The sequence below is a fragment of the Papaver somniferum genome, chromosome 5 (genome assembly GCF_003573695.1).
Source record: "Papaver somniferum cultivar HN1 chromosome 5, ASM357369v1, whole genome shotgun sequence".
Taxonomy (NCBI): domain Eukaryota; kingdom Viridiplantae; phylum Streptophyta; class Magnoliopsida; order Ranunculales; family Papaveraceae; genus Papaver; species Papaver somniferum.
Genome location: NC_039362.1, coordinates 186,989,239 through 187,001,692, shown reverse-complemented (window position 1 = coordinate 187,001,692; position 12,454 = coordinate 186,989,239). Strand labels below are relative to the sequence as shown.

Genomic DNA, 12,454 nt, shown 5'->3' with positions numbered 1-12,454 from the left:
AAATTGCCACTCTTCATTATCTTCTTCCTCCTTCTAATAGGTGTACATAAATTTCCATTAATTTAGGATAAATTCTATGTTCAAGACTAACTTCTAATTAGTACATAAGTTTATTTGGAGTTTTATTCATTAATCGATTGTATTTACTACATTTTTAAATATTTATAAAGTGCACATAAAGTTAATCTATTGATTATTCTATTGCTAATAGAAGTTGGGGTGATGAGTGTAATAGTCAAACAACTCTTTACGGAATTTAAATCGTGAGACCTTACAGAGGGATTCTGTGGAGCAACTGCGAGTGAAGATAACACCCGTAAGTGAACCTTGAGCTAAGATTTTACCAATTGGGATTATCCTGAAGCATTTACTGGGAGTACATCTTGAGTAAACTACTACTTGGTAATACAATCTGGTGTTGTAGAGCTTTTGTATCCAGTGATACAAGAACTTTTGAGAATAATACTTATCTAGATGTTATTCTACATTTGGTGATGATTAATTCTAATAAAAGGTTTTTTAATCATCTCTTTATTCTTATAGTTGTTTTAGCTAATTATATCCAACCAGTTCCCCCTGGGATTTGCTTTTATACAATTTTGTTAATCTAATTAACATCTCAATTACATATTTCTCTATGAGAACGATCCTTACTACCTTTATATTACTAGTACACTGTTAGGAAATGTCTTGAGTAATTTGTTTCCCTTACAACACGCATCAATCATCAAATACAACATTACATATTGTATCTTTACGTTTTTTTCTATGAAAATCAGTAACAAAGTGAGAACAAATTCAAACCAATAACCAACACATACACATATCACATAAAGTTTTGAAATTCAATGTCAAAGCGATCACAAAAAAGATTCATGAATTTCATGAATCCTTATTAATCTTGACACAAAGTTCTTATAGTATCGAAAGATTAAGTTGTTTAATTAACCTTTCCGGTGTTATGGTCTAAACTAGTATCAAATTTCTTGAATACATGTACGAAGTTCAACTTCTCTACTTCTTATTGATTTAAAAGGATAGGAAGAATCACGCATTATAACCTTTTGTAACTCTGTAAATCCTAAAAATTATTGAACCCCTAAAACCCAGTTTTCATGAATATAACAACTCATCTCATATAACAATCTAAAATTTCCGAAAAAACTCTATTCTGAAACATTGTTTGTTCCTTATATTAATGTTCTATGCCACATATGGGATTTAGATATGATTAAGAAAAATATTTCATTAGCTTCTTAAAATGAAAAAAAAATCTCCATTAGAGTTTGAGTAAAGAATTCGTCGAATATATAGCTTTTTATGAAGAGTCACAACCATTAAAATGTAATATGATTTAAGGAAAACTTAGAATTTTTGTTGTACAGGTGAAAGGACTTTCTCCCTTCTGCAACTGATTTCAGTGGTCACTCTTAAACATTAGTTTCTTATGTTAACAGTTTGTTGTGATGAAATTTGTCCTCAACTCTAGGGTTTTTTCCCCTGTAAACTCTACACCATCATTCTCTTTTTTTCAATCATCATCATCACAACCAACACCACCACAACCCAGCTGAAACCATGGATGAGAGTCTCACTTTATCCCCTAGAAGTGAGAAATAATTTTGAGAATAATCATGAAGTTGAGATGGAAGATGAAACTGCTCTTGATCCTCTTCCTCCACTTTCTCTAGTATTACCTCTATGCACTCTTACAAACTCCGCCACATTTGCAGTTGTAGAGAACTCTAAACATATACCTCAAGGTCATCTTATCAGTAATTTCCATGACTGGGTAATATCTGGAAAATTTGGGTGCACGTTTTACGATCAAGGTGGCATTGTAATAAACCAGTCAATGAGTTGGAAGAGGATTTGAAGAAGCCAGTCGGCCAAATTAAAAGTGGTTTATATTAGATTCGGAAAGAGTTACAAGGATTTCACCTCCAAACTTACTGGTAATTGGGGTTTCCACAAGTATGAGACTTATACCGAAGAAAATATTGATGTCTATTATCATCCTAATTTCATCATAGGGAGGAGAAACTTGTGTGGTCTTATCTAGACTAAGATATTTGCTCGAAACCATGATATTAATCCCCTCTCGCAACTCAAGGTATGGGTGCCCTAAGGAGATCCCCAAAACAACGCTCTACTGTTATAAACTCAAACCCACATATGAGTTTTGCTTCCTCTTCTCGTCTATCTACCAGTATTGTTAGAATATGTGAAAACACTCAACCTCCATAAGCTAAAAAGTCAGGTTTTATGTTAACAAAATTCCAAAAATCCATTGAAAATTTCGCAATTGTTCAGAAGAAGGAAGTTGATAAGATTTCAAATATTTTTCAAAAAATTATAAATCACGAATTAGTAAAACAAGTGTTGGAGATTGAGAAGGAGAATGAATGGGCTGAGTAATAGGATGTTACTTGGTGTAAAGGTTATTTTGGAAGAAGAATTTTGGGTTAACCTTTATGGATAATAAGTGGTTTAGTATTGGATTAGATGTGTATTTGTTATGAAATTCAGAGTTTACTTGTACCCTGAGATCTCTATTTATGTTTTAATTTAATTGGAGTTTTAAGTTTAAACATAAGAAGAAAAAAATTAAAAAAAAAAAAAAAAAACTTGTAAAAAGACATGTACACAATTTGACAGAAACATGAGAATGATTGTTTTGGAACGCGCGATTGGAAGATATAAAAAACAATTGGGGGATAGAGGAAAAAGATAAAAATTGGATCCAAATATCAAATCAGGGTCACTCCTTATCTAAGGTTTTTTATAAATGATTAGTGCGTGTCATTATTTGTGTTTGAGTGAGAGTAGAAGGAGGGAAAGAAAATTTGAGAGGGAAATTATTTTGGTGAAAACGGAGGATGATTGTGAAGAAAGAATTGCTACTAAAAGGTTGAAAATTTGATTTTTTTTTCTTTGAATCCACCATTTTTTGCAGCTGAAAAAGCTCGGTGCCGGCATGGACGTGGTATGAATACCATGCCGGAAGCATCCATACCGGCATGGTATTCATACCACGTCCATGCCGCCACCGAGCTTATGCAGTTTTGAATTTTTTTTTCTGGTTTTAATCAGTCTTCCGGAACAGTTAGTTAGTTCTCGAGCATGCCGTTACTGCTACCGGCATAGTATTTTGCTTAAATTTCTCTGCCGGCACATGATATAAATTATTCAGGAAACTTCAATTTTTTTCACTTGACTACCGACATTGATAGATTTCTATCGAGCATGCCGGCACTTAGTTACGACATGGAATGTTAGTTACCAAGCATGCCGGCACCATTTTCCGGCATGGTCTTCATCACTTCCGGCGATATAAAAATAATAATTCTGACATGGTCTTCATCACTACCGACATGGTCTTCATCACTTCCGGCATGGTCTTCATCTATACCGGCATGGTCTTCATCTCTTCCGGCATGGTCTTCATCACTACCGGCATGGTCTTCATCACTACCGGCATGGTCTTCATCACTTCCGAATGTAAAAAAAAAGAAAAATTGTTTTCAAAGTGAGGAGCCGACAGAGAAGGAGAAGAGAATTTGAAATGGAGTGGGGAAAATTTCGAATTTGAAAGGGAGTGGGGAGTAACAAAGCCCCTAACCCTAAAAGAGATTAATAAGAGGTGAAGATGGAAATGTGAGATATGATTTTGTTTTTTGATTTTAAGTTTTTTGATTTTATTTTGAGGGAAGAATATTTTAGTATTTTGTCCTCCAAAAAACACCCCTTACCAGATCCATTCGGTTGGGGGAAGTAATCTATATCCCCCAATTGATTTTTATATCCTTAATCGCACGTTCATGTTTTGTCTCTTGCTTTTAACTATATCATTGTTGTTGTTGTTTCTTTTGGTAATTTATAAATCTCGTCTCTTTTTTCCTCTTTTAATTTTTTAGATATCGATAAATGTACGGATACATCACATGACTCAAATATGTACGAGAAATGTCTAGATTATTTACGAATTTATGAGATTTTTTTTTATTTTTAATGAAAAATATAAACTACATACTAAAATGAACTCAGGGCCAATAATAAACTGATAGAGAAAGGTATTGGTGTCTTGTTGCTAGGCTCCCAACAAGCCGGACGTAAGAATTTTTACCGACAAGAAAACAAGAAAGCGGTGCTTTAAACCTTTTGTTAAAATAAAATAAAATAAAATAAAATAATAATAATAAAAACAAGAAAACGGTGCTTTAAACCTTTTGCTAGCGGGTACCAGTTTAAATTTAGAAAAGAGGAGATCTATCCAACTATATGGGTGAAATGGATACGTCCACCACTGAATTGGCTCAAAGTTTATACCGATGGTGCTAGTAGAGGACAACCAAACGGACAACCAGAGATAGCAGGAGCTGGGTGGATTTGCCGAAACACCCAGGGAACAATTGTGATGACAATGGTTGTACAGATAGGAACAAAAACAGCTCTGGTAGCGGAAACTTTGACGCTGCATCTTGCTACTTCCATGGCAGTGGCACATGGCTGAAACCGAGTTTGGTTTGAAGTAGATTCAACTTCCTTGATGCAGTTAATCCAACATGAAAACATCGAAACATCTTGGATCATCAGTAACATGGTCAGAGAAATAAACCAACATCTGCGACAAATTGAAGAGGTCAAACTCACACATAACTATAGGGAAGCAAATAGAGCTGCACATAAGTTGGCAAACTATGCTATCGACCAGCAACAACTATAACCAGGAGGTAACACGCAGTCTGTTATTTGGGATGACGCATGCCCACATTTCCTCAATGTAATTGTAATGAATGATTCAATGGGGCGTTCGTACCCCAGAGGAGTTTCTATTTAATAAAGATGCTACTCTTCCAAAAAAAAAAAAAAAAAAATCCCATTTACACTAGAGGAAGAGGGGAAACTGTGCTGAAAAAATAAAGAAGAGGTGCCTTGAACCTTTTACAAGGGGGTACCAGCATAAATCTATCCATTTACACCAGAAGAAGAGGAAGACAATAAACAAGCCCCAGCAGAAACAATGGCCTCTCAATTATCTTTCCCTCCAAAACCCCATCTTCATCCATTCCTTCAATCTTCTTCTTCTTCACTCTCCCAATTACCTCCATCTCTTAAACCCTTCATTCCCAAACCCACCAAAACCCATAAAAAAAACCTTTCAATTTCTTGTACTGCTCCTACTACAACCAAATCAAAAATCATAAAAAACCCATCTTTAGACAAACAAGTAACAAAACAAAACAAAATCAGATTCGTCCAGAAACTCAAAACCCTAATCTTATCTAAACCCCAACACTACATTCAACTCCAAATCTTATCGAAATGCCGTTCATACTTAGCAGTACCCAAACCAAGATCACTCCTTTCAATGATTCACAGGTACCCAACAATTTTCCAAACATTTACAATCCCATCTTCATCAACACATCAAGACCTTGTTTGTATTCGTCTCACCCCAAAAGCAAAAGCCTTAGCTTTACAAGAATTATCCTTAAAATCTGAAATTTCGACTTCATTAGCTATCAAATTACAGAAACTACTTATGTTATCATCTCACCATAGATTGTTATTGTCTAAGCTTGTTCATCTTGGTCCAGACCTTGGTCTTCCACCTAATTTTCGGTCTCGGCTGTGTAATAGTTATCCGGATCGATTCAAGACTGTGGATACGTCGTATGGTCGTGCACTTGAGCTTGTTTCATGGGATCCCGAGCTTGCAATTCCGATGCCATTGCGGAATCAGAATGCCCCGGAGTTGATTGTTGAAAGGCCGCTGAAGTTTAAGCATTTAAAATTGAGGAAAGGGTTGAATTTGAAGAGGAAACATCGAGATTTTCTGATAAAGTTTGGTGAATTACCAGAGGTTTCGCCGTATAATGAAGTAGTGGGAGAGATTGGGAATGGGTTGAAGCCGCATTGGATTGAAGCAGAGAAGAGGAGCTGTGCACTGGTGAGGGAGGTTTTGGGAATGACAGTAGAGAAGAGAACTTTGGTTGATCATTTAACACATTTTAGGAAGGAATTCGGTTTATCGAATAAGATGAGAGGAATGTTAATAAGACATCCAGAGCTGTTCTATGTGAGTATAAAAGGGCAGAGAGATTCCGTGTTCTTGGTAGAAAGTTATGATGATGATGGGAAGATGATAGAGAAGGATGAACTGCTGGGGTTCAGGGACAAGTTAATTGAGTTAGTAAGAGAAGGGAAGAAAATGAGGAGAGAAAGAAGGAAGAAAGCTTGTGGTGTTGATTATCTTGAAGATGATGATGATGTTGAAATTGGCGAAGACGTTGAAGAAGAGGAAGAAGAATTTGATGACGACAATGAGGATGGGTTTGAGGATTTGTTTGTGGAAGATGAATGGGAAGAGTATGGCATTGAAGATAATGATACTGAGAGTGATGTACTTGGGTTTGATACTGGTGTTGAAGGGAAATTTTGGACAAGTGAAGCTGCATCTGCCAAGGGTGAGAGTAGGATTGAAATGTGGTAGTCCATACTGACATAATGTATTGCGCTTCTCTGGAGCCTAAATTAGACTTCTGCAATTTCTTTGGCTAGACACAAGGGTAGTCTAGTACCACTGCAGCTGCTTTGGGTAGATACGGGGGAGATTTGATAATGCCACTGCTTCGGCTACAGGCAAGAGCATACCAATACTGCCTCCGCTTTGGCTAAATGAGAGGGCATCCCGATACTGTCACTGCCGCTGCTTTGGCTAGACGCGAGGGCATTCCAATATTGTAACTGCCACCCTTTGGCTAGACACAAGGGTGTATGTTGTTGTTATATGTATCTGTAACTTTTCTCCAAAACAAGAAATACAGACATATTTGTAGGTATGATTATTTGCTGACTACCAAACTTATTGCAGTACAAAAATGAGATATTTTAAGATCTACCATGGGTTTCATACCTTTTTTAATCGTTGCGAATTAGCAGAAGTAGCAAGGTGACGTAGCCTCTCCAACTGAGCAAAAACAAAAATGCAAGCAACACAAAAGTGCAGAATTCTGTGAACTTGTAAAAACAAAAGAAGATTTCCAAAGGAATAAAAGAAATTACTAGCTGATGTTTTTTCTATTTTTCTCTATTTAGATTGAAAAAAACAATCTGTTTTGGTTTCTTTAAAATGATAATCACAAGAACTAGAAAAGAACTGTCAAACTCCTGAACAAAAAAAATTGATCTACTAAAATCCATCCATGCAAGGAGGACTCTGAATTTGGAGGAAAGGGGAAAAAAAAGATTGCAGACAACTATTTACAATGGAAAACCTCCCATATATGGTTGACACATAACTGAAGTCGGTGTATTTGCAAGATGGTTCATAGAGTCGAAACCAGAATCATCTTTCTATTGTTTCGGCCTCAGAAACCTAACATTTGTATCTTCTTCCTTAGGCCGCTGAACACCAAGAAACGGTTGGACTGGAGTGACGGGCTTTCCATGATTATTAAAATCAAAACTGGTATATTCTAGGTTTGCAGATAAAGCAAAATTTATTGGATAGGAAATAGGAAAATCTGGAGCAACCTGGGGAAGAGAAGCTGGATAATGAACTCCATTGACGTTAGAGTTCATACCAAAAGATCCACAGGGAATTCCAGTCTGAAATGGTGGAAGCTTCATGTCATAGCACGCAGAAGGCGCAAACTTCATGTCACTAGGAAAACCTCCCAGATGGCTCGGTTTGAAAAATTCATTGCCGAGATTGGGTTTCCTTTCAAACCGAGGCACAAGATCTTGATATTGCGGTTCGGACTTCGGAATGCTGGTGTTTCTTGAAGCATTGCCTGCAGACCCATTTGCGCTCACATGACTGCTATTCCTGGCCACTGGAACTTCATGGGTGTGTTTACCTTCGTACGTTGTAATTACGTACTTCAAATCATGGGCAGCTCTTTCTACATGCTTTCTTACAGAGCATCCAGCACTTGTGCATTTGTAGTAACTCCTGCAGTAGATTGGTGAAAATGATAAGAGATGATGCAGCTGGAGGGACAAACATTTGATTACATGAACAAGAAGAAACGCTACTACATCTCTCAAAACCTAAACCCAATCAAAATGACATATTTTTCATAGAAAACAACAATCTTTTGGCCTTTTATATCAACTGAGAAACCTTTAGAGACATGAAAAATACAATTGTTTCTCATGAAGAAGAAAGAGTGTAACCTGTTAGAGCAGCAGATGCAACTGACAGATACACAGAGTACAAAATAATTAACTTATAAGGTACCTGGGGTTCGGGTTTCCTTTAACCACTTTTTGCCCATATTTGCGCCACCTATAACCATCATCAAGTATATCTACTTCACACTCTGTCTGGACGACAACTCTTGGTTCACGAACAGCTCTGGATGTCATATTTGATTCAATATAACAGTTCTCTTTCTTCCTGTAATAAGCAAATTAACAGTGTAAATGAGCAGCAAAACTTAATGCCAATATGCAAGTGGCATATGGAAAAGACAAAAGAAACCAAAGCCCACCTTCTTTTCGACTCCGATTCACCATCATCAGCATCATCACCAAGTGATATGCTTCCCTGTGTTGTCCTATCTTCCTCCTCTTCATGGCTTGCAAGTGTTGATGAGAGCTCTGGAGTACTTACAGATTCAAGAATACCTAAATGTTTCCCTTGAGCAGGTGATAAGTGATCATCCAGCTCAGTGACAACAGATGCAGATGACGATCTTTCTATTCCATCAGTCCTCCAATCAGAACCAGCAATGTTATCCCTAGAGCCGTAAGGGTGAGAGCTTCTCCAGGAAGATCCTCCCTCGGCTTCGGCATAAGAACCCTCTACCTCACCAATATCATGCAATTCATTAGATGAATATACCGATCCAAGCCCTGCTCGACGATTTGGTTGAGGTTGTGGATGATTATGGGCACCCTTGTAAATTATTTCGGTTATCTGGCCATCCCGGGAACATTCTACCTTTTTCTTCACCTGACAATTTGGTTGAGTGCATTTATAATAGCTTCTAGGGTGCACACTTCCTTTGACATGTTTCTGTCCATACTTTCTCCAATTGTACCCATCTTCATTTGGCTTCCCTATCCCTGAGGTGGAATATGTTCCTTTCTGGTCCACTTCCTGACACGGTTTTGATTCCATATCCTCTCCAATCACCTGTTCTTGAGGCTGAGGTGCTCGCTCAGTAGCAACACCTGATTGTGATGTTTCTAGAGCAAGGCCCTTCGAACCCATCATCACATTATTTGGAACGTCCATATCTGAAAGAGAGTTGGAGGCAAAGTTCCTTATTATATTTTGTCTCAGAAATCGATCTTGTGAATCATATCCCAGTTGTGGTTGAACTGGAGGGAGAAGTTGATGGTCGCCATCACCCATCACCGCATCCTGAACCTGATCGCAGAAGTCAGAAAACACTAGTCAAGGTATACACGCCACATTGACTGAGGCGGAGTTTAGTTTTTCATATTTTGTTACTCTTTGGATTTCAACCATATCCATATGCCAAGTAACCAGAAACTGATAATTTAATGGAAGATTAAATTTGACGCAGATAGAAGGATACTGAAGTAATGGTGAATTGTTACAAGATTATCATCTTCTACAGAAAATTACGTATGTTTTCCTTAAGATCTAGACGAGATTGTGATAACGACATTTATCTGTAGTTTATCCAAATGTATTATAGTTAAGGAGAAAGGACTGTTATATAGTTATATGGTACAGAACTCAGGGTAATTGAATAAAAGAATACAAAGGCATTTAATTTTAATTACCTGGCTTTCTACACAAGAAAATCCTTGAAATTGAGCGGGAACCATATGGGGTTTGAACATAAACGAAGAATCAACATCATCATCCTGGTCCCCTTCTGTCTTACAAGCTGCTGAGGTAGGCACTGAGCTCTCATGACTCTGAGAAGGCAATGGATAAGTTCCAGTAGTTGGAGATGGTAATGCCTGAGACAGAAATGGTAAACTCTTGCGTGAATTCCAGAAAATTTGATGACTGTGCTTTGAAATTTCAAGTACAATTTGCTTTTTCTTTTCTGTTTATGCCATTCAAAACTTGCTACAAACTGTCAGAAAGAAGTAGGAAAAGCTCCGCTAAAAGATGACAACTATCATTGGCTGGCTACCTACCTTTTCGTACATTGAATTGAAATACCAGGTTTTTCCTGGTTTCGAAAATGTGAAACAACATACAATTAACTGTTCAATGTACAGTTTTTTTCCTTCTTCTAAAGCACACAATTGAAAAGTTTGATAATGGTGTGAACTCTTCCTCGACTCCTAGGCTTACAACAGAACGAATAACATTAGACACAATACTAGATGAGTAAAATCAGAATTGAAGTCGTATCATTAATGGACAACATTATATGCATTAAGATACAGAATGAACAAATAACAACATTGACAGAACTCAAAGGACATGAACCTTCAAACGAAAATCAAACAAGTCGCAAATTATAATTTTCCCTTTTATTTTTTAGTACAATTACTATATGGTAAACACTGGGATCACATTTTCACCTGTATTAGTCAAGTGACACATCTATTCAACAACAATTTCACATCTCCCTGCTACACATGCCAAGTGGTAACCACAACTGGAAATCTAGATACCAGTATCATCTCAAGCAGTTAACAAAATTACAATGATTCATTAAAAAATTTACAAATGAAACGAAAAGGAAAACCCCTCTCAAACCAAAATCACAAAGACAACATGTCAAATCACAGAGCTATGATTTGAGAAAACAAACCCCACATTACAGACGCAAATGTTATGACAAATCTATTAGCCAAGCATTCAATATCCAATTGCACAGTAAATCAAATACAAAGTTGAGCATTCAAATACGAAATTGAGAACAATCAAGACATGTAGAATTCAATAAATGGAAATTCCAAATGTAATACAATAGAAAAACGAATTACCTGAGAATTTGAGAGCATAACAGGTGAATCTAACAAAGATGTAGGGCTAAGACCAGCTGGAATTGTAATGTAAGGAGATGGTGAAGATAATGGACTGATTGATCGAAACCGAGCTGTATTAATCTTTGGTGCATTAAACCCATATCTTGCTGCCCTTCGCTCAGCAATACTACTTTTACTACCACCACCACCATTATTAACCCTAGATGCAACATTTGAATCACCACCACCAATACTACTTTCACCATTTTTGTTCGGATCAGAATTTTGAGTCCCATTCATCATAAGTTGGGAAAATGAAGATTCTGATGAAAACCCAGGAATCAAACCACCGCATTTAGATGTGGGGGTGGTTGTTATTAAGCTTCTTAAACTCTCATCACCACCACCACCACCACCATTTCTGTTACTATTAACCACCACTTCTTCCGCCATTAAACTCTCAACAAAACAAACAATATATTTCCAAAATCTTTTGATTCTAAAAATACCAACATTACCACTAAACCAATAATAATTGATAACTAGGGTTTGATTTCAAACGAATTTTAAGAGATTATCCAGCTCAAAAAATCACGAAAAAAAAATTGTAAAAAAAAAAAAAAATTGGCTCAAAATCCCAACAACCTCTTTTCAATTTCCCAAACAAAACAGAGAAACAGAGAAGTGAGAGAAAGAATTGAAAAAAAAGAATGGACGAATCAAGTCTTTCTCTCTTGTTTGAGAATTGAAACCGACGATGGAAAGAGAAGCTCCTCTTCTTTTTTACAGAGAAGAAGAAGAAGAAAAGAGAGGCGAGGGGAGGAGAGAGGGAAAACAGAGAATTTCAGATATGTTTGACGAATTTCTCCATTCCTTTGACCGATTTTATTATCAGCTGCTCTCTCCAAAAAAATGTCTTTTTTTTCTCTCTCTGTTTTCAATCAATAATTTATTCACAAGAAAACAAACTGTCATTTAGCACGCTGATATACACCCGTATGCGGGTCCCACAATTTCTAAGTACTTTCTATAAATACCCCTATCATTTGCAACACTGGTCATCAGCAACATTATCCCGGCAAGACGTGATGGCCTAGTTTAGACCGTGAATATCATTTATTACTGACCATTGTATTTTAGAATTAGTCAGCGGAATTCAGTTCTTCCGAAGATAATAATAGAAAAAATTCCTCGAAATGTAGTCTTAAAATGCAGACATTTTAGATTCGGCAAATTCAGATGTTACACTGGTTGTTCCAGGAGTTCAAAGTTAAAAACTGGAGTGTAGTACAATTTTATAGGTTAATGCAATTTGTCCAGAACCCGCTGGTTTCATGTGCTACACAGAGGTTTCATACGTTCCAGGAGGTCCCAGGTTCGAGTCTTAAATGTTACAATATTACAGAGTTTGACATGGATCGTAGGGTTAGCTTGTTCCCCTTGCGACGACATTAGTCACATATTCCGCTTCCGCTCCCTCGGTTTTGTTCTCATGAGACTCACTGATAGGCTAGCACGACAACCTGTTCAATTTATG

General features: G+C 36.9%; 2 protein-coding genes across 2 annotated transcripts; one reads left to right on the top strand and one right to left on the bottom strand.

Annotated features, from left to right (window-relative positions):
- Nucleotides 1-4,957: 4,957 nt before the first annotated feature.
- Nucleotides 4,958-6,851, top strand: LOC113283965 (protein WHAT'S THIS FACTOR 1 homolog). Its single transcript, XM_026533341.1, has one exon. It carries the CDS (start codon nucleotides 5,024-5,026, stop codon nucleotides 6,494-6,496), a length of 1,473 nt encoding a protein of 490 aa, XP_026389126.1. The 5' UTR covers nucleotides 4,958-5,023; the 3' UTR covers nucleotides 6,497-6,851.
- A 251-nt stretch (nucleotides 6,852-7,102) lies between these two features.
- On the bottom strand, nucleotides 7,103-11,822 carry LOC113283964 (probable WRKY transcription factor 2). Its single transcript, XM_026533340.1, has 5 exons — nucleotides 10,936-11,822; nucleotides 9,769-9,951; nucleotides 8,502-9,385; nucleotides 8,249-8,407; nucleotides 7,103-7,960 (listed from the first exon to the last, which is right to left on the bottom strand). The coding sequence occupies exons 1-5, from the start codon at nucleotides 11,368-11,370 to the stop codon at nucleotides 7,360-7,362; spliced, it is 2,262 nt and encodes a 753-aa protein (XP_026389125.1). The 5' UTR covers nucleotides 11,371-11,822; the 3' UTR covers nucleotides 7,103-7,359.
- Between the last annotated feature and the right edge of the window lie 632 nt (nucleotides 11,823-12,454).

What these genes read in the sequence shown, in the direction of transcription:
- LOC113283965 (XM_026533341.1), top strand. Translation starts at nt 5,024, where the DNA reads ATGGCCTCTCAATTATCTTTCCCTCCAAAACCCCATCTTCATCCATTC.
- LOC113283964 (XM_026533340.1), bottom strand. Translation starts at nt 11,370, where the DNA reads ATGGCGGAAGAAGTGGTGGTTAATAGTAACAGAAATGGTGGTGGTGGT. An exon ending in TTTCTTGTGTAGAAAGCCAG is followed by an intron (nt 9,386 to 9,768) that starts GTAATTAAAATT and finishes TTCTGCGATCAG; the next exon opens with GTTCAGGATGCGGTGATGGG. An exon ending in GAATCGGAGTCGAAAAGAAG is followed by an intron (nt 8,408 to 8,501) that starts GTGGGCTTTGGT and finishes TGCTTATTACAG; the next exon opens with GAAGAAAGAGAACTGTTATA.